Below are 19,648 nucleotides of genomic sequence, written 5' to 3'. Positions count from 1 at the left end.
TCTCCGAAATTCCAGACTCTTTGGAGGCCATGATGCTACTGCAGTTTCTACATAAAATGCTAAGGTCCCATCAGTTAATACCATCGGGAAGTTCATGTTCCCACTTTCAGGAACAAGGACACTGAAACTGTCCCCCCCCCCCCCCCCCGCCCCAAGCCCTAGTCTCATACAGTCCTCTGACTGTTCCAGCAGGAAATTCAGCTCAGTCCCTGAACAACAGACAACTAAGTTCAACAAAACCTTCCAGAAGACCAAAGAAGGCTAGTAGGGAATAAGGGAATATACCTCCTGTCCATTACATATGACCTGATGTTACGGCAAGTGAGGAAATAGATGCTCACCCCTCCCTAGACTGAAAGCACCACCAGGTGGCCTTATGAGCCCCTAAAGAATCCTGAGGGGCACGTGAGCTAAAACCACCATAGGTGCCATCTGGGGGGCAGGGGGGGGGGCGGGCAGTGAGTCTTCCCCTGACAACAGTGAGAGGAAACATGGGAAGCGAGGTACTGATTCACCTCCAGTGAGGGACCCGGGGGACCGTGTGCTCGGTGGGGCAGGACCTGGAATTTGGCTCCGGATCTGTGCAATGAGACAGCACATGGGTCCCTCCGTGGGGCGGAGGGTGGTAACTGACTACACCATCCGAGAGCATGCCTTTCTCCTGTGCTACTAGCATTTTAAAAGCTATTCTGATGCTGTAAAACTGTAGTGTTTAGACTTCTACAAATTATTCCCTTGAAAGTAGATGAGGAAGCTAATCAGAATTCTCCAGAAGGCAGAGTCTGTTGAGGAGAAAGTGGAAACCTTGGTTCAATATCCTTCACAGGCTCAAGCTGTCAATCTTCTTTCATCTCTTAAGGAATTGAGAACCAGGGGCTCCCTGGTCCTAGTTCCCCAGGAGCCAAAAATATAGAATTGCATGGGTGAGCCACTATGGGGAATGGATTTCTGAGCGGGGTTGCAAGGTCTGCACTGGAAAGGGGAGAGCGTGAGATGAAGAAGCAGGAGCAGATCCGTCTGACAGAGCGGCCAGAGCCGTGAGTCTGTGAGGTCATGACCACCTCACAGTATCTAGTCTCCTTGCCCAAACAAGGGCTCACTTTTTGCGCTTGCTAACAGTGCACTTTAGAAAAGGGAGGCCAGGGTCAGACTAAGAGGGCTCCATAGATAAAGAAACCGACTTCTCCCAGAGGGCGCAGAGCAGGCTCACTAAGGGGGCGCCACAAGCTAGCGCCACGAAGGGAAGCTAGAGCCGCGTGTGCGTGTTTCTGTTTATTCTCTTCGGCTTCCTGTGTTTGTTGCTCGGTATTTACTAGCAACATCCTTTTCTGGTAAGGTTGAAGGTCACAAGTGATCTACAGTCTTGGTAAATCTCTGTCTGCCGAGCATGGCCGGTCAGGGCACAGCAGCCATCTGAGTTGATGGTGCTGGTGGAACTGGTGGAGCTGGTGGGGCAAGGGAACCTCCAAAGTGAGTGCACTGGAGCCAGAGAGGAAGGCAGCTCCTCCTCTTCATCCTCCCCTGTACATTCCAGAAAGACCTAGAATGGCCTGGATGGAAGACGTCCAGCCCTCCTCCCACTATCACCCCAATCCGTCAAAGTCCCAGATGGCCACAGTCAGGTCTGCAGAGCAGCCCAAGGAGCTAGGTCCTTCCACTATTCACCAAACCCCAGAGATGAGTCATCTTGTCAAAGACCCGTCCTCAGGCACAGTGGCTTTCAGCCTCGTCACACAAACAGCTTTGGGGACATCTTTGACCCCTCCCTGTCCCTGCCACTCACAACCAACCAGCTGCCCAGCCCTGTTGAATTTTCCTGCCCAATGTCAGTTGGATCCACTTCCTTTCTGGTCCCCCTCCCAAGTTCAGGACCATTTTTACCACATCTGACTGTACTTGCTTTTTCCACTCTTGGCCATCCTTTTGCTGTATTCTTCTGCTGGATTAATCTTGAAACACCACTGTGATGTCACCACTCTCCTAAAAGCAATCACCTTCAACCCACTCCCCACAGGCTGCAGAATCAAAGTTCGTCCTATCAATCAATCCTTGCTTCACTTAGAACCCTATATTCCTTTCTAGTCTTAGCATGTTCTTGTGATGTTTACTGTTCTCCTACTTCACATGGGGCAGATTCCAGGTACTAGAGAAAGACCGATGGGTAAGAGGCATCTCCTCCCCAGAGGAACTTAATCCAGCAACGGGTCAGAACCAGATCTACTGAATACATCTGTGGGGGTAACAGCTGAGCATGTGCATTTTTATCAAGTTCCACAAGGAATTCTGCCACATGGCGCCAACTCTAATGGAGGACGGATGCATCACCGTGTTCAGCGCCAAGATAGGGCACATGGGAGCAGGGGGAAGGTGCCCATACTCCCCGGAGGGGTCAGAGACTTTCAGAAAGGCCAGCAATAAGAGATGTTTGAGATTTCAGGTTTAAACAAACCGTGCTGGGCATTCCAAACACAGAAAGAGAGTAAGCAACACATGGCCTTATTGAAAAGTCGTGAGTGGCTGGGGTGAAGCCCTGAAATGAGCTAAAGCACAACACAGAATGAGCTGGAAAAGGGAGAAAGTGCAAATAGAGGCACACGGAGAAGTGGACCCGAGCGAGGAGGGACTTGAATCTTGAACTTCACCCACAGGTGATGGGGAGCCCTGGAGAGAGGCAGCATCACATTTACAGGTTAGAAAGATGACTCTGACAACAGTTGGGAGGGCGACAGCACCAGAGGGGAGAACCTAAAAGCAATCAGGACAAGCGATTTAAAAGAAGGAGGAGGCCGCTCAATATTCTCCAGGACACATTCTGGAGTGTGGAAAGAGCTAAAGGACAGATCAGAGTCTAGTATACTTCCATGTGTATAGGGAAATAAATGAAAAATATCTATGTTTATGCTTTGATGTGCATAGAATCCTTCTGGAAGGATACACGAGAAAAATTCCAACAAAGGCTGCCTGTGGGGAGGGAGAAATGGACAGACAGGAAATAGCTGGAATCATTACAGTAAGATCAGACAAAGGAAACGAAGGCAAAAGTGAATTACTAGAAACAAAGAGGATTACTTCAAAATGATAAAAATTTCGATTTACCTGCATGTACCTCAAAGATAAATAACATGAGGTAATAAACCCACCATTATAGTGGGAGATTTCTGCACACCACTCTTAACAATAGATAAATCCAGCAGACTGGGAATAAAGAAGATTTAAACAACACAATTAACAAGTTTGATTTAAGCGACATTTACAACATACTAAGTGAAGCAACTTCTTAATACATATTTTTTCATGTTCACATAGAATACTTATGGAAACTGATGGCATCCTGGGCCAGAAATCAAGTCTCAGCAAATTTCAGAAGACTGGTGGTATCAGAAAACACATTATTTTACTACAAAGCAATTAAATTAGAAATCAGTGACCTAAAGATAATCAGAAGAATCCATGTCATTAGGAATTTATATTTCTAAGTAACTCTTAGAAATATTATTAGAAAGTAGAAAGTATTTAGAACTACATGATAATAAAAATACTGCATATCGAAACCTGTGGGATGTAGCTAAAACATCACTTAACTGCTTACAATGTTAGAAAAGAAGGCTGGAATTTAATGAACCAAGCAAGTAATGTTTAAATTAGAAAAAAACCAAAAGAATAAACACAGAATAGACAGGGGAAAAAAAGAATGTGAAATTAGATAAAAGAAAAACATACAATAGAGAACTAAATTTCAAAATTTATTGTTTTGAAAATGCTAATAAAATTGACAAACTTCTGGCAGAACTAATCAAGAACAAATAGACAAACAATATCAGAATGAAAAGGGAAACATAACTATAGATGCCACAGGTATTGAAAAGGGGGTATTATAAACAATTTTATGCCAGTAAATTTGAAAAGATAGATGAAATGAACAAATTCCTAAGAGAAGATCTCCTTAAAACTAAAACCAAGAATAAAAGAAAAAATCTGAATAGTCATATAATCATTAAAGAAAATGAATCATTATATAAAAATCTTACAACAAAGAAAACAGCACATCCAGAAAGTTTTACTAGAGAGTTTTATGAAACATTCAAGAAACAAATAACTGTAAGTTTACACAAACTTTTGCAGAGAAGAGAAAAAGTAGAAACAAACTCATCTCATTTTGAGGCTATTGAAACCTTGATGCCAAAACCCAAGAATGTATAAAGAAGAAAAAATTATAGGCTGCTGTCATTCATGAACATAGATACAAAAAGTTCTAAACAAATTATTAGTAAGCTGGATCTAGAAAGCAAATAATGACCAAGATGACTTAATCCCAAGAATGCAAGGTTGGAATACGTTGATTTTCCAACATACAGTACAACATTAATTGATTAAAGGAGAAAAATCATACAGTCATCTCAATAGATGACAAAAAGCATTGGATGAATTTAATATTATGCATAATTTAAAAATAAACTTCACAAATTATGAAGAGAGAACTTTTTTAACCCAATAAAAGATATCCATAAAAATTATAGCAAACATCATATTTGATGGCAAAACATTAAAACCACTCCCATTACCACCATCCCATCCTCTATTCTATATTGTATCTTAAGTCATAACCCACATATAAGGCAAGAAAAAAAATGTATAGGGATTGAAAAGGAAGATGTTATTATTCACAGATAATTACGGTCATTGTAGAAAACTCCAAAATTCTGTCAAATTATTAGAATCAGTAAGAGTTTAACAAAGTCACTGGGGATAAACCAATACACACACACAAAAAAAAATCAATTTCTATATACTAGCCATAAACAACAACTAAAAAGATACCACTAAAAATAGCATAAAATTGTACTTCCATGGTGGCGCAGTGGTTAAGAATCCTCCTGCCAATGCAGGGGACACAGGTTTGATCCCTGGTCCAGGAAGATCCCACATGCCACAGAGCAACTAAGCCCGTGCGCCACAACTACCGAGCCTGCGCTCTACAGCCTGGGAGCCACAACTACTGAGCCCACGTGCCACAACTACTGAAGCTCGCACGCCTAAAGCCGGTGCTCAGCAGCAAGAGAAGCCGCCGCAATGAGAAGCCCGCGCACCGCAACGAAGAGTAGCCCCTGCTCACCCTAACTAGAGAAAGCCCACGTGCAGCAACAAAGACCCAACGCAGCCATAGTTAATTAATTAATTAATTAAAAATAGCATAAAATAAAGATGCATATATGTATATATACATTATATTACTTGGGAAAAGATTTAACAAAAGATTTAAGCAAAAACAAGGTAAATCTTTTACGATGGAATACTGTTCATCAGTCAGAAGCAATCAATTGGACGATGGCGTGGATGGATCTTGAAACGTATGGAGTGTAGCACAATCCATGTGTATACATTTAAAGCACACACAGCACTGTATTTTACATCCATAACCAGGGACACATCCCAGTGGTGCAGATGGGTGGATGGGGGGTGGGGCACACATCGACTGTACTATAGTCTACACCTGGTCTGCTCCACGACACTGTTTTCTTACACGCCTCTTACTGCCCCAAAAACAATAAGGAAGATTTCCTGCAGGTTTGAATAATAATGATTTATCAGATCATTTTATCACCTGGGAAACTGTGAAAAGTCCAGATCTCAGAAGATGACACAGGACAGATGAGTTTGGATTTAATGAGAGAAGCAGAGGAGACACCCATAATCTAGAAACCCTGGGGCAATTTAGGAGGGAACCGCTGAAGGCGGTCTGGCTTAACTAGGAAGGAGAAACCCTGAATTTAAACTTTTCTTGGATCATAATTTAGCTCAAAATTAGCCAGGGAAAGGTTGACCAGATCCAATTTACCTAAGAATCTAAACTGGAACAAATAGATAAGTTCCCTTACATTCAACTACTAAGCTTTGTCCCACTTGGTGGGGGGAAGGGAATCACGTCTTCTGAGACTTAGATTCCCTGCAGACATGCTAAACAAAATCACAAGGGTGATTATTGTCTTTGCAGTTCTGAAAACGAAGGGGAAAATGATCCTCCTTAACCAAGTGATGCGGAACTAATTTTGCTTAGCATGTCTGCGTTACACTTTAAAAAGAGAACTGCTCCAACTCACAGCCAAGGCAAACGCTTCACAAAAGGAAAGAAAGGTTGGGTCTTAGGGTTCTGAACCCCATGGCCTATGATCCAGGCTTAGAGACCCCGACTCCTGTCTAGACACCACTATGAACCACCACAGCTACGGTACAGTCAGCAGAAGCACAGCTTAGCTGGGAAAGGAGGAGAAATGAGCTTTTTAAAAACACCCCCTTCCCATATTGGGCCATCCATAAGGGCCAGACCCATGTGCAAACCTACATCCCAGTCTTTCATTATCTCACTCTCCATTCACAGGAATGTTGGGAAGATTTGTTCCCAAACCTAGAAAAAGAATCTTAGGACAGAAATTACCTTGAAGACTATATCCTGAGAAATCCCAATATGATGATTTAACAGCCAAGCCTCTTTCAAAAAGATATGTTCTTCTTGACCTTCAAGGACATTAAAAATGAAGGAGCTTCCCAGTGGGAACTGTTTCTGAGTCATCACAGCTCATTACCACTCATGGGCTTTTCCTATGGTTAAGCAGTGGGCGAAAGTAAAGAAAGCCATTTTTCATGGAACGTACACGCTCTTAGATGAAATAATCAGAAAACACAAAATAGCCATTGTTGGCCTTAATGCTGGCAGTTCTTGACAACCTTTGTGTGTCTGAACATGTACTGATGTACTTTGCTCTGATTTACACAAACAAAGAAGACAGGGGTCCTACTTTTATAGTTTTCTATAGCTTCTATAGTTTTCTGTCTGGTTCTCTGCTCATTCTTGTTTTTATGGGAGTCATGTGCATTAACAAAAATGAGTTTTATAATGAGAAATTACCTAGAAGATGAAGCTGTAATTGATGCCAAGACTCTTTTATATTGTTTTATTAACCTAATCCATAAGTTAAAAGGAAACGGAGTCCTGATATTCTTTCTTTTCTACTATTCAACTTAATTACGGCTTGAATAAAATTCTTAGACTAAATTAATCATTTCATTTCTCCCCCTAAAAATAATTTATAGATGAACTCCATAGAAATGATTGTGCTCTAGTTATGACAACACACCTGATAATGCAACACAACTCTCAGTCCCACCTCCCATTTCACACATAAAGGACAGTCTCTGGCCCCTCCCATCCCTCTCAGTACCAAAGATGCACATTTAGACACAAATGTACAGAGCTGACCTGGTAGGCAGGTAAAAGTCGTTTGGGGTCCTGTAGTTCATTTTCTTCCAAGTTTTCTGCCCTCAAAAACTTTGTTAAAAATAAAACAGGGCTTCCCTGGTGGCGCAGTGGTTAAGAATCCACCTGCCACCGATGCAGGGGTTTGAGCCCAGGAAGATCCTATATGCTGTGGAGCAACTAAGCCCATGCACCACAACTGCTGAGCCTGCGCTCTAGAGCCCATGAGCCACAACTACGGAGCCCACGTGCCATAACTACTGAAGCCCTCGAGCCTAGAGCCCGTGCTCCGCAACAAGAGAAGCCACCGCAGTGAGAAGCCCGCGCACTGCAATGAAGAGTAGCCCCCACTCACCTCAACTAGAGAAAGCCTGCATGCAGCAACTAAGACCCAATGCAGCCAAACACAAATAAATAAAATTTTAAAAAATAATAATAATTAAAAAAAAAAGATTCAGTGCAACATTCACCAGTGAATTGCAAAGACCTAATTAACCTTTCTGAAATTCTGGATTCCTTTTGGGACCACAGGCCTATCAAAGTGGGCACCGTTTTCATTTTCCTAACCAATCCTGCCAAGGAGTTGTAAGAACTTAGGGCTTTAAAGTGTGTCTGGAATCTGGCCTCACCTTGTCTCTTCACACTTATTCCCACAATAGGCACCCTTTTATCCAGCCGGGTCTCCTTCAGGCTCTGCTCGGGTGTGAGCCACGTTTGGACTGCTTCCCTGTCCCTCTCCTCCCCATCCTCAAAGCCTGGCTCATGAACAATGGCAAACCCCATCTAGCCTTCCTTCGGGATGCTGCCCTTCGCCTGACTCGTCCAGTACCTACTGCTTACTCTCCACCACGTGTTAACCACATGATGCCACCTTTGTCCCTCTGATACAACTCATCACGTCAGATTTCATTATGCTCGCAATTCCTTTTCCTCAGTTAGACTAGACTTGCAGGCAAAGCGCTCTCTCTCTTTTTCTAAAACTATAGCCACAGGATTTTGGAAAATATTTATCCCAAAATATTGACTTAGTATTTGTTACTTAACCAAAATTTATGTTTTATTTATTTTTAAAAAAATTTGTACGGAAGTACAGTTGCTTTACAATATTGTGTTAGCTTCAGGTGTACAGCATAGTGATTCAGTATTTTTTGCAGATTATATTCCATTATAGGTTATTGTAAGATAATGGCTATAATTCCCTGTGCTATACAGTATATCCTAGTTGCTTATCTATTTTATGTATAGTAGTTTGTATCTGTTTATCCCATACCTCTAATTTGTCCCTGCCTTCCCCCCTCTCCCCTTTGGTAATCATGTTTGTTTTCTGTCTGTGAGTCTGTTTCTGTTTTGTATATACATGCATTTGTATTATTTTTTAGATTCCATGTATAAGTGATATCATATAGTATTAGTTTTTCTCTGTCTTATTTCACTAAGCAAATACTCTCTATGTCCATCCACACTGCGTCAAATGGCAGTATTTCATTCTTTCTTATGGCTGGGTAATATTCCATTGCATATATACCATATTTTTTTAATCCCGTCATCTGTTGATGGGCACTTGGGTTGCTTCCATGTCTTGGCTACTGTAAATAGTGCTGCTATGAACACAAAATTTATATTTTAAAACTCTAAAACCATGAGAGTATCCTTAAAACAGACCTTTGATGTAGAAGAAAAGTTTGAACACGTAGGAGTCGTTTCAGACATGTTAACCGTGTTGCAGTAACTGTCCTTTATCCTTCTATCATATTCAGAGACCAAAGCCTTGAAATTTATGAGAAATTACTCTCAGTCAACCTTTATATTCCAATCAAGGGCAAATGTGGAGCAGGAGGGGAGTAACTTTAAACACGAATAATGATCTGTTACAAACTTGGCACCAATAACATCGGACACACTAAGCCAGTAATGCTTCCCGATATTAACATGTGATAAGTATCAGGATGAATGCACACACGTGTACATGGACAGGTGTAACCATGACCAACATTAACTTCTAAAATGGGCGTCTACACAAATAAACAGCTGAAGTAAAATAAATAAGTAGTAACTATTCTTTAGTATGGGCTCTTTCTCCATGTCCAGAAAACAAAAGCCTTGGAAAGAAAAGAATGCTTCCAAAAAATACTCACTCAGCAAACTAGCAAACTAGAACTGGATCCCAGCACAGAACATCAAAGGGAAATCTTTTTCAGGTAGAGGCTGGTTGTTGCTGGGAGAGCTGGGGGCGGAGGCTTAATTTTGTCTGGCGTTTTAAACGGTTGACATGGTCAATGGTTTAGCATTCCTTTTCCTTCGCTTTTTTCTCTGAATGGTTTTTTCCCTTACTTCTGAAAATGTCTGCTGTAAGAACTTAGGACCTTAAACTCTTAACTGGCACTCAAGGGTATTAAAGACAAATACTTCAAAGGCTGGTAGTTTTACTTCTCCAGAAGAATTAGCATGCTTTCATTTACAGGTTATTTTTGGAAAAGCTCTTACTGAACAATGTAAAAAACAAGGTTGGTTTCAGATCTTCTCAATTGTGAATAGTTTCAACTATTAATAGGAAGCAGTAATTAATTTACTTAAGGCCCTATGCCACATGAAAGTAACTGATTCGCCTACTGGTAAGCAAACACTTTCACAGCAGAGGCCTCAGCCAGGTAGGCTGGTTAACAGGCCCCAAGGGAAGAAGCCTCCCACCACCAGTGTACTACCACTGAACAGAAGGTTCGGAAATCAGATTTTCCCAACGTAAATCCTCACCTGAAAAAACCTTGACCAGATTTGAGTTTTGTTACTAATAACAAAAAGTAATGACCCAGGAAGAAGCAAACAGAAAAGCATCAACAGGAGGAAAATCTAGTTACATCTGATGAAATGTTTGCAAAGGTAGACACTTCAAATTTTGATTTTTGGCTCATTTAAAAAAATTTACATTCTATATGCCTACTGCATTTTTGGATTGTTTAACAAATTAAAAAAAAAAAAATCAAAGGAAAGATCCCAGCTTAAGTTGCTCTTGTTTCGTTAAACAAGCTTGTGTGCTTTCTCTTTATTTATTCAGCAAACATCACCAGAGCATGCACTATGCCCTACTCCGGGGAGCTAAAATGTAGACTTTCTTACTTGTCATAACAATTATACCTTATTGTTTTATAATGCTTTTTCTTTCTTCTGAGAAGCTCAAAAAAATTCTTAGCTGAGTTTTTCATTCCTCCTCACAGCAAAAATAAAGCTGACCGAGAGCATGTTCATCCTGCGCTGGTATTTACAACACCTGGTTAGACTGGAAGCCAAGATCTGATTTACATTTCTTATCTCAGGCTGAACAGATTTAAATCCAAACCCGAGGGGGGCAAACCTCCCGCAAGACCTCCTGCTGGGTCAGTCCACTGTGTCAGACTTTGAACCCCCTCTTCCCCAATCTCTTTGCCAGCCCTGTGTGTGCATCTCTAGAGGCTCTCTCCTCCCTCTTCCTGGACACCTCCTGCAACCCAGGAACAAAGCACTCAACTCCCTCCCTGCAAATCCAGGCCCTTGGGTGCAAACTCCTACCCAGTTTTAATAGAGGGGAAGAGACAAGGGGCTTTCAGAACTTTTTCAAGAAATGGGGGACTTCCCTGGCGGTCCAGTGGTTAAGACTCCGTGCTTCCAATGCAGGGGATGCAGGTCAGGGAACTAAGATCCCACAAGGTGTGGGGCGTGGCCAGAAAAAAAATAAAATGGGGACAACCAGTATAAAACAGATAATCAGCAAGCACCTGCTGTATAGCACAGGGATCTCTACTCAGTATTATATAATAACCTATAAAGGAAAAGAATCTTAAAAAAAAAATATATATATATATATATATCTGAATCACTTTGCTGTACACCTGAAACTAACACAACTTTGTAAATCAACTATATTTCAATTTAAAAAACTGGAAAAAAAAAGAAAAGAAATGTGGACAACCGAATGTTTGTTGAAAAAACTAGATGACTCTAACCAACAGTTAAGATGATACTGATGTCAGCATTTCAAGGCCCCCCTATCAGCCTCTCTGAAAGCTCAGCACCTTAAATGAATCAACAGTGGAATTTGATAATTACTCAAATTACTCAAAATTTGACAAAGACCTCTTGGCTATTGAAGCTGTCCGGCTCCTCACCACTTTGGAAAACAAAAACAAGACTGACATGAGAATTCGGTAGGAAATACAGTATTGAACACACTGTATTTTTATGTGAATTTTCAAGTTCCCGGCAACATTCTTCTAGCGGTTGAGAAGGGAAGGGTCAGACCCCTGGCCCGCAGTTAGTAAATTGAATTGTATGAAGCTGCCATTGGCGTAGGTCAAAAATAGTTGAATATAGGTAGTTTTCTATGGTTAACCTAACAGTTTTGGAACTGAATTGATAATTAACATTGTAAAAGAGCGAAGTGTTCCTTGAAATGCAATTTTGGTTGCAGTATGGCTTTATTACACATTGATACTAAAATGCTTTTCCTCAGATGATACCTCTGAAATCACAAAGGAATGAATAGGGGGGAAAAATACACAACAGGTTCACCTCACACACACTTTACAGACAATCTGACTGATGAAGTGAAGCTGCCTGTATCAGCAGGAGCTCAGACCACAAATTCATTGGTTCTCTAGTACGTGTGGAGGACAAGTTACGTGAGGAAACTGAGGTCAGAAAGAGTTGGATTTAGGCTTTAGGTTTCCACTCCAGAAGAATGCTTTTTCGGACTTTTTCTGCACTAGAACTTCTATTCAACATCGGACATTTTCAGCGCCATCCCCTTGTCTGTACTGTCTTATCTCCTTCATCATTCTATCCTCCCTTCCTCAACCCTCAACCCCCAGCTCAACTCAAATTATTGCCTCAGTGGACAAACGTCTCGTCCTCAGCAGAACACAGGCCGCTCGCGACGCATCAGCGGTTCATGCCCCCAAACTCAAGGCTAAACTTCTCGGCATGATGAGCAAAGCCACGGTTCTACCATTCTGACATCCCACTATCCTGCCCTTCTGGGCCCGGTTCCGTTACATCCTCCTGAAAGAAAGGGTACCTCTGTCCTCCGCTCCCTGAAGACCTGTGGGCCTCTGAGATAGACTCCCACTTGACACCTATATCTCTGTTACTAGATCACAAGATTCTCGAAGGCGGGGACCACACTCATTGACCTCTATGTTCCCAGTTGTGCCCAGCATGGAAGGAACTTAAATGTTCACAAAAGCTCTTCAGACCCTCTGAATCTTCACAAAAAATGTCAAATGTGCCATTCTGGAAAACAGCAACTGACCAAACTCACCTGTCTAGTATAAAGGAGCACAGGCATCTTTTTTTTTTCCCCACACAAGATAATTCCTTTAAGTTTTACAAAATAAACTATTTTACATACACTCATTTGTAAGGGAGAGCTGTGGTGAATCGTGAATGTATAATCTCCAGTTTCAAGGTCTGAGAGGGCCTGAGAAGTCATTTAGTCCTGCCCCCAGTTTTACAGACCAGGAAACCGAGGTCCACAAAGGTAAAGTGGTGAACCCGATGGTTACACGGCTATTTGGTATTGAAACTTCTGGTGGAGAGAGTTAAGTACTGCTCTTTTTCCCTATGCCAGGCTCTATGAATCAGTTATTTTAAAAAATAAAATGTAATCTGCAAACATCCAAAAGAGAAGCGTATGAGGAGTAGTAGATTTATATCTCCAATGACGACTCAGTGATCAGCACATGGTAGGTGGCCCAACAGCCTACAAATACTGCTGAATGAAGAGACGAATGGCCCAGGCCTTCGGACCAATAACTAAAATAGGTAGAATATTAAATATTAAAAAAGCACTAGTCAGACAACTGGTCTCCTGGAAGGAGCAGCAGAAGCTGGAAAGAGAAAGCAGAGAAAGAAACAAAACCAAAACAATAGAATGAGGGTTTGAGAGGGTACATACTATACAAACCAAGTCCTATAAAAATAACTATACTTACATGCAAGATGCTGGTGATATAAAAGCTAATACAAAAGAGAATCAAGTCCTTGAATAGACCTGTCTCCAGTGAAAATCTGGAAGTGGCCAACAAGCCCATGAAAAGATGCTCATCATTATTAGTCATTAGGGAAATGCAAATCGACACCACTTCATGCCCACTGGGGTGGCAATAAAAACAAAAACATGGAAAATAATAAGTGTTGGTGAGAATGTGGAGAAACTGGAAACCTCCAACATTGCTAGTGGGAACGTTAAATGGTGCAGCTACCGTGGAAAACAATTTGGTGGTTCCTCATAACTTCACTACTCACAATAACCAAAAGGTGGAAATGACCCAATGTCCATGAGCTGATGAATGAATAAGCAAACTGTGATACATTCCTACAATGGAATATTACTCAGCCATGAAAAGGAATGAAGTACTGATTCATGCTACAACATGGATAAATCCTGAGAGCATCATAAGTGAAAGAAGCCAGACATATGCTGTATGATTCTATTAACATGAAATATCCAGAAAGGCAAATCCATAGAGACAGAAAGCAGATTAGTGGTTGCCAAGGCTGGAGCAGGGGGGAAATAGGGAGTGACTGTTTAATGGGTATGGAGTTTCCTTTTGGGGTGATGAAAAAGCTCTGGAACTGGATAGTAGTGATGGTTGCAAAACATTGTGAATGTACCTTTTTACACTTCAAATATGTGCAGTTTACTGAATGTCAATTATACCTTAGTAAAGATATTTGAAAGAAAATTTTTAAAAATGGGAAAAGACACATCAAGCAAATATTAACAACAGCAACAATTAAAAGATCACTTCTGGCTATACTACATCAGACAAAATAGACTTTAGGGCAAAAATCCTCACTAGTGATAAAAGTAACTATGTTATGATAAAAATTCAATTCCTATTAGACACTGCATGTCTAACAATATAAATTTACAAATGCATACTGTTAGATATTAAAATAGAAAGCTGTTTATACAAATAGTCTCAGAATATTTTTTAACTCAAGTACAAGGAGATATCGACAAAGATCCCATTCTAGTGGGATCTTTCATATACCTCTCTCAATTACTGACATGTTAAGCAGACACAAAGTTAGTGAGGAATGATGCAATTAATAAGGTTCATTTAACGGATATCTGTAGACCTCTACAGAACAAAATGAACGAAAACACATTCTTCTCAAACACATATAATGTGAATATACTTAATGCCACTGATTTGTACACTCTAAAATGATAAATTCAATGTTATATGTATTTTACTACCAAAAAAAAAAAAAAAGAGAGAGAGAACCAAGTGTTTCCAGTGGTAGGGTCTTTGGAAATATCCAGTCTGAAGATACGAATTCATAAGGAGCAATCACATCCCTAACCAATAAGGCGGAATGTTCTGCCCTACACATTCCTCTGCTACCGATCCTGACTGCACGGATTTTAAACCCAGCACCTACTTTCTCAAAACAGGATTCAAGATTAATGCTGCGGGTCTGGGAGTGGGACAACGGAGTTACTGAGAAGTGCAGCTTCAGGGTGGTTCTCTACAGAGGTGGCTACAGTGACTGCACTGTACTGACGCCACTGTGTCAATGTGAACAGAAGCTGGACCCACTCAGATTCAAGAGGGGAAGGCTGCAGCGTCCCAGGGGTAGAGCTGCCCAGCCCATCCTCCTGAGAACACACAGGCAGCAGGGAAGCCAACAACACTGCCACCAGAGAGGGCAGTGGAAACTGAAACGAAAAGCCGCCTTCCACCAGTGATGGCAGCGGCTCAGGTTCTGGGATGCTTCTAGGATGCCACGGCACTACTGGCGGCCATCCACAACCAAGCGGATAAGACGCACTTGAACTCTTGTTCCAGAGGATGCCCTGTTCTCAGTTCTGCTCCATCCAAGCCTTTCCCCTCTCTCCCCCCAGGCTTCAAGGCTCAGCTCTGTCTCCTGTAGTTACTTGAGATGATCTTGACAATCAACACAGGGTGCCAACCACAGGCTCCTAAGGTGTCTGAGAACTTTGGAACCAGGGCCAAGTGTATCTTCAGCTCCTGATGAAGGCTTACTCGATCTGGTTTTAATCTGTTTGGGCCGTGTGGCTGTTATCTAGATGTGTCTGTATGTCCCTTGACTAGTTCAGCACTCAGCACATTGTAGGTGGTCAAACAGGCCTGGAAATACTGCTGAATGAATTAATGAACACGCAGGGCCTGCCCGAAAACAAGCAAATCCCGCCCTCCGCCACAAAGGGAGCCATCGTGGTGTCAAACACCCGCACGTTTTCTTAAAAGCATCTTTCCTCCTTCCAGCCTTCTCTAAATTATCTGATTTTGGCTTTCTGATTTCTAGTAATGGAGAAAATGTGTTACTTTTAAATTATCAGTATCCAAAATGTCCCCCCCCCCCAAAATGTAAAAAAAGCTCTGAAGTGCTGTTACCAAGGCATATACCCAGTTCCTTAAAAATGGCTGTTACTGGTCTGAGCAAGAAAATACACAAGATTCCATACATACGCTGTCAAGTTTGGCAAGAGAGATTTTAGACAACTTCCACCCTTCCCGCCCAATCCCAAGTAAACAGGGCATTTGTTTGTATTTCCACATTGGCCTCATAAACCAAAATACCTCCTCCACCTAGAAAAACAATCTGTAACATTCAGACACTGAGCTTTGAGGGCAGACTTTTCAGTGCATGCTAGAGCAGTAAGAATGTAGTGCTTAAAAAAAAAAGTAGAAAAGCATCTTTAATAAATTTAGGCTCTCCTCTGAGCATTTTCCTCACGTTTACACTTATATCTGATTTGGTGTTTCTATATCTTTCAGAAATATAGATTTTTAAAAAATTGTTCTGCATGAAAATTGGAGCCAGAGGAACCTTCTTTCTATAGTCTCCAGCAACAGACCTGAATGTTCTACTGTGTTTAGGGGGAAAAGACACAAAAATCATTTTCCTTTACTCTAAGTTTTCGCTTTGCACCAAGTAGGTCCTGGCAAAGAGTTGAATGTTTTCTGATGTTAGTTCCTGCGGTTTAAGAAAAAAATAAAAAATAAAAAAATAAAAGGCTAGGTACTTAAATTTAGACTCCGTAGAACAATACTGGGAAACTTTCAAAGCTTTGGAGAAATTCTGGAGTTTGTTTTATTTGCATCACATCGGCCACATGGCCTTCTCTTTTTTTAATCCCTCCCGCCCCTGCTCACCGGCTGATCCTACATGTTCCCGCGTGATTCAGTTACCTGTTGGGGGTCAGGGGTTGGGGAGCGGGGGTGGGGACGAAAATCTACTGGTCACTTTGCGCAGGACCCAAGTTTAACAGGTGGCTTCGGCCACCTCCTGCCAATATGAGGCTTCCGCCCTCCTCTCCGCGGGAGAAGGGACACAGCGCCCTGGGAGTTCGACGGCTGCGGCGGCAAGTGGGGCTCCGGGGAGAGCGGTGGGGACAGGGCAGGGGTGTTGGGACAACCCGGACCTCTCTGCGCGTAAAGCAAGAACCGTGCCACGGACCACCTTCGCCCGCCGCCAGGACAGCCTCGGAGTCGGAAAGCCTCGCGTCCTCCCCACCGCCCCCGAGCCGGACGCACGCGGACCCCCGTGATCCCGAATGAGGCCCCGGGTTTCCCGGGTGGGAGGCCACCGGGTCGACGACGGCCCCTCGGACGGCGCCAGAGCCCTTCCTAACTTCCAAGGGACGCGATGCGGAGGAGCGGGAGGGCACCCGCAGGGACGCGCGCGAAGCGCAGGCAGCCGGCTCGCTAGGAAAGGGGATCGCCCTTACCGCCCTGGACCCCACCAGAGCCCCGATCTCCCCCGACCGGCTGCAAACGTCGCCCGGCTCACCGACGTGCTGGACGAGGGGATCGGCTGCCAGGACGCCCTCCCGCCCTCCGACCCTGTCCGGGATCGAGAAGCCCGCACTCACCTCGCAGGAGCCCAGCAAGCGCCCACCCGTACCGCAAGCGGGAGCCGAGCCCTAGCGCCGCCCGTTCGCCTGTCCACCCGCGCGCGCCTCGCAGACCTTCCCGGGCCGCCCTGCCGCGCGCTCGCTTACGCGCGCCCCCGCGCTCTGCGCCGCCCCGCCGCGCGCGCCCGTGCGCGCGCCCGACGGGGTCTCGGCTGCTCCCTCCCCAAACTCACGCGGCGCGCGCCCGGGGCATTTAAAGGGACAGGCCCCCGCGCCGGCGCCGCCCCGCAGCCGCCTCTCGGTGTCGGTGCGAGGTTTGAATTGCGGACGATCTGAGGAAACTCCAGCCCCATCTCTGAGTTAAACACTCGGAGGAAAAATAGGGATTTGCATTTGAAGCTCTGAATAAGACGGGACATTTTTTTCCCCTCCTTAGTCCGTTTTGAGAGGTTATTTTACGTTTAATGACAATCATGACTACCACGTATCGAATTCTTATTACCCTTGGACAAGGCATTTAACACACACATTATTTCATTCAATCCTTAGAACAACCCCCAATTTCTTATCCCCATTTTACAGAGGAGGAAAACTGAGGTTCAGAAAGGAGAAGAAACTCGTCCAAGAGGTTTTGACCCCATTCCTTGGTGCCATTTCTTCTTTATCACCGTGGAAATATCCACTGAGGTTAATAGCTGGTTGTGGAAGGCTTCTGTAAGTTGGTGGAAGTTAATGTTACCGGTGTTTCCATGGGGTGGGACAACTCTGTAGGAAAGGAGAAAACAAGAGTTATAGGGTTTTGTTAATTATAGTGTTTGATATATACTCAGATGGCAGACATTATAAAACCCGTATTGCAAAGTGCTGTTTGTGCTTATCCCCATTTTACAGAAAACTAAGGAAGTGGTTGGTGGCACAGGATGACTGAGTCACTGGTGGCACTCGGGGCTGAGCCCCAGTTCTTTAGTCCTTATATCATTTTTTTGCTCTCCCAGGAGGAGATACCTGATTAAAGGGAAGAAAACTTTTTCACTAATAACACATTGGCCTCATCTAACTCCCTGCATCTTTTTTTTTTTTTAAAGGTATGTGTATTTTTTTTTAATATTTTTAAATTATTTATTTATTTATTATTATTTTTGGCTGTGTTGGGTCTTCGTTTCTGTGCGAGGGCTTTCTCCAGTTGTGGCAAGCGGGGGCCAGTCTTCATCGCGGTGCGCGGGCCTCTCACTGTCGTGGTCTCTCTTGTTGCGGAGCACAGGCTCCAGATGCGCAGGCTCAGTAATTGTGGCTCACGGGCCTAGTTGCTCCGCGGCGTGTAGGATCTTCCCAGACCAGGGCTCGAACCCGTGTCCCCTGCAGTGGCAGGCGGACTCTCAACCACTGCGCCACCAGGGAAGCCCCTCCCTGCATCTTTAATTACTGTTTACAAAGCACTTTAATCTACCGCACTTACTAGTTAATTAGGCAAGCATTATTATCCCCCTCTTTCTGAACCAAATCCAGGAGAGAATCAATTCTGTCAGTCCTTAATCCTCATTGAATAATGGACCTAAGCTTTCTGTTCATGTTCTTTTTTCTCTTAAATTTTGTTGCATATAGCTAAACACTAATGCATGTATCATGAATTGGCTTAGTAAAAGTTAAATAGTATTAAATAGCCACAGGTGAGAGGTAATATAGGCAGCCCCTGTTTTTCACAAATTCAGATAAAGAAAAAAAGACATTATAAGTGCTTCCCAGAATTACTTTTCCTTTTTAGTAATGTTCTTTTCGCTTGGTTAAGTTTTTATGATGTATAAACATATGTGTAGCTTAGTTCTTTAGCTTTAAAATTTTTAATGTACACATTATCTTGTGTGTACAAATTAAATTTTACACGGTATCTTTTCTTCCAGGTGAAGAGGAGATAGGGAGGAAGAAATTGAAGGATGATGGGATTAGGAAGGAAGAAAGGGAAAAGAAAAAGGCACAAAAAGAAAAATAGGGTGGGGGGGGTGTGGCGGACAGGAAATGAACAGGGAAGAAAATGAGACTGAGGTTTCAACCAAGGCGGTAGGGGGAGGATGCCAGCCCTGCTAGCTCGTACCGGATCTTTGTGGGAATTGCGAACAGGTGGCCCTTCCGTGGGGCCGGTGCAGACCTGGCCAGGGCGCAGCGTGAGTACCTGAGCTCAGGCTGCCTTCCAGTACCTCCTGCACCCCTGCCCTACTCTGTGCCAACTGAACCTACCCAAAGGCACTAGAAGGTGAGAAAGGACATAAAGTGAGGTAAGAAAACAAGAAACGGCTTAGAGGGGGAATTTAAAGATTGTTATTCCTAAAAGTACTTAGATAACGTCGATGGAGAAAAGAACGAAGAAACATCTGGAGGGTCTTTGGACCTGCTGTTGTTACTACTTTAAAAATCCATGAAATTGACAAAATTTTACTTTCTATTCACTCGACTTGTTACTAAATTCTTCTGAGGCTGGTCTTTGCTAAGAAAATGCCGGTGATACATGGCTCAGAATATTAGACAATTATTCTTATTTA

General features: G+C 43.1%; 2 protein-coding genes across 7 annotated transcripts in view; one reads left to right on the top strand and one right to left on the bottom strand.

Moving 5' to 3' along the window:
- Positions 1-17,269, bottom strand: part of PROSER2 (proline and serine rich 2) — a 36,159-nt gene extending 18,890 nt beyond the window's left edge. Inside the window, exon 1 of the mRNA XM_082449809.1 lies at positions 17,133-17,269. The gene's annotated coding sequence lies outside the window, so the exon portion shown is untranslated. The remainder of the gene's footprint in view (positions 1-17,132) is intronic.
- The window catches only part of LOC309655000 (uncharacterized protein), a 54,575-nt gene continuing 35,090 nt past the window's right edge, over positions 164-19,648 (top strand). For 3 of the 6 annotated variants that reach the window (XM_082449878.1, XM_082449876.1, XM_082449877.1), the window contains exon 1: positions 164-17,828. In XM_082449878.1, coding sequence (XP_082306004.1) covers positions 16,815-17,450 — 636 coding nt within the window. In that variant the 5' untranslated portion in view covers positions 164-16,814 and the 3' untranslated portion in view covers positions 17,451-17,828. Of the gene's footprint in view, positions 19,385-19,648 lie in introns of all 6 variants that reach the window. The other 3 variants (XM_082449873.1, XM_082449875.1, XM_082449874.1) reach the window with 1 other exon arrangement.

This window comes from Balaenoptera physalus (assembly GCF_965194825.1).
Source record: "Balaenoptera physalus genome assembly, chromosome: 2".
Classification (NCBI taxonomy): domain Eukaryota; kingdom Metazoa; phylum Chordata; class Mammalia; order Artiodactyla; family Balaenopteridae; genus Balaenoptera; species Balaenoptera physalus.
This window is presented reverse-complemented; position numbering and strand designations above follow the sequence as displayed.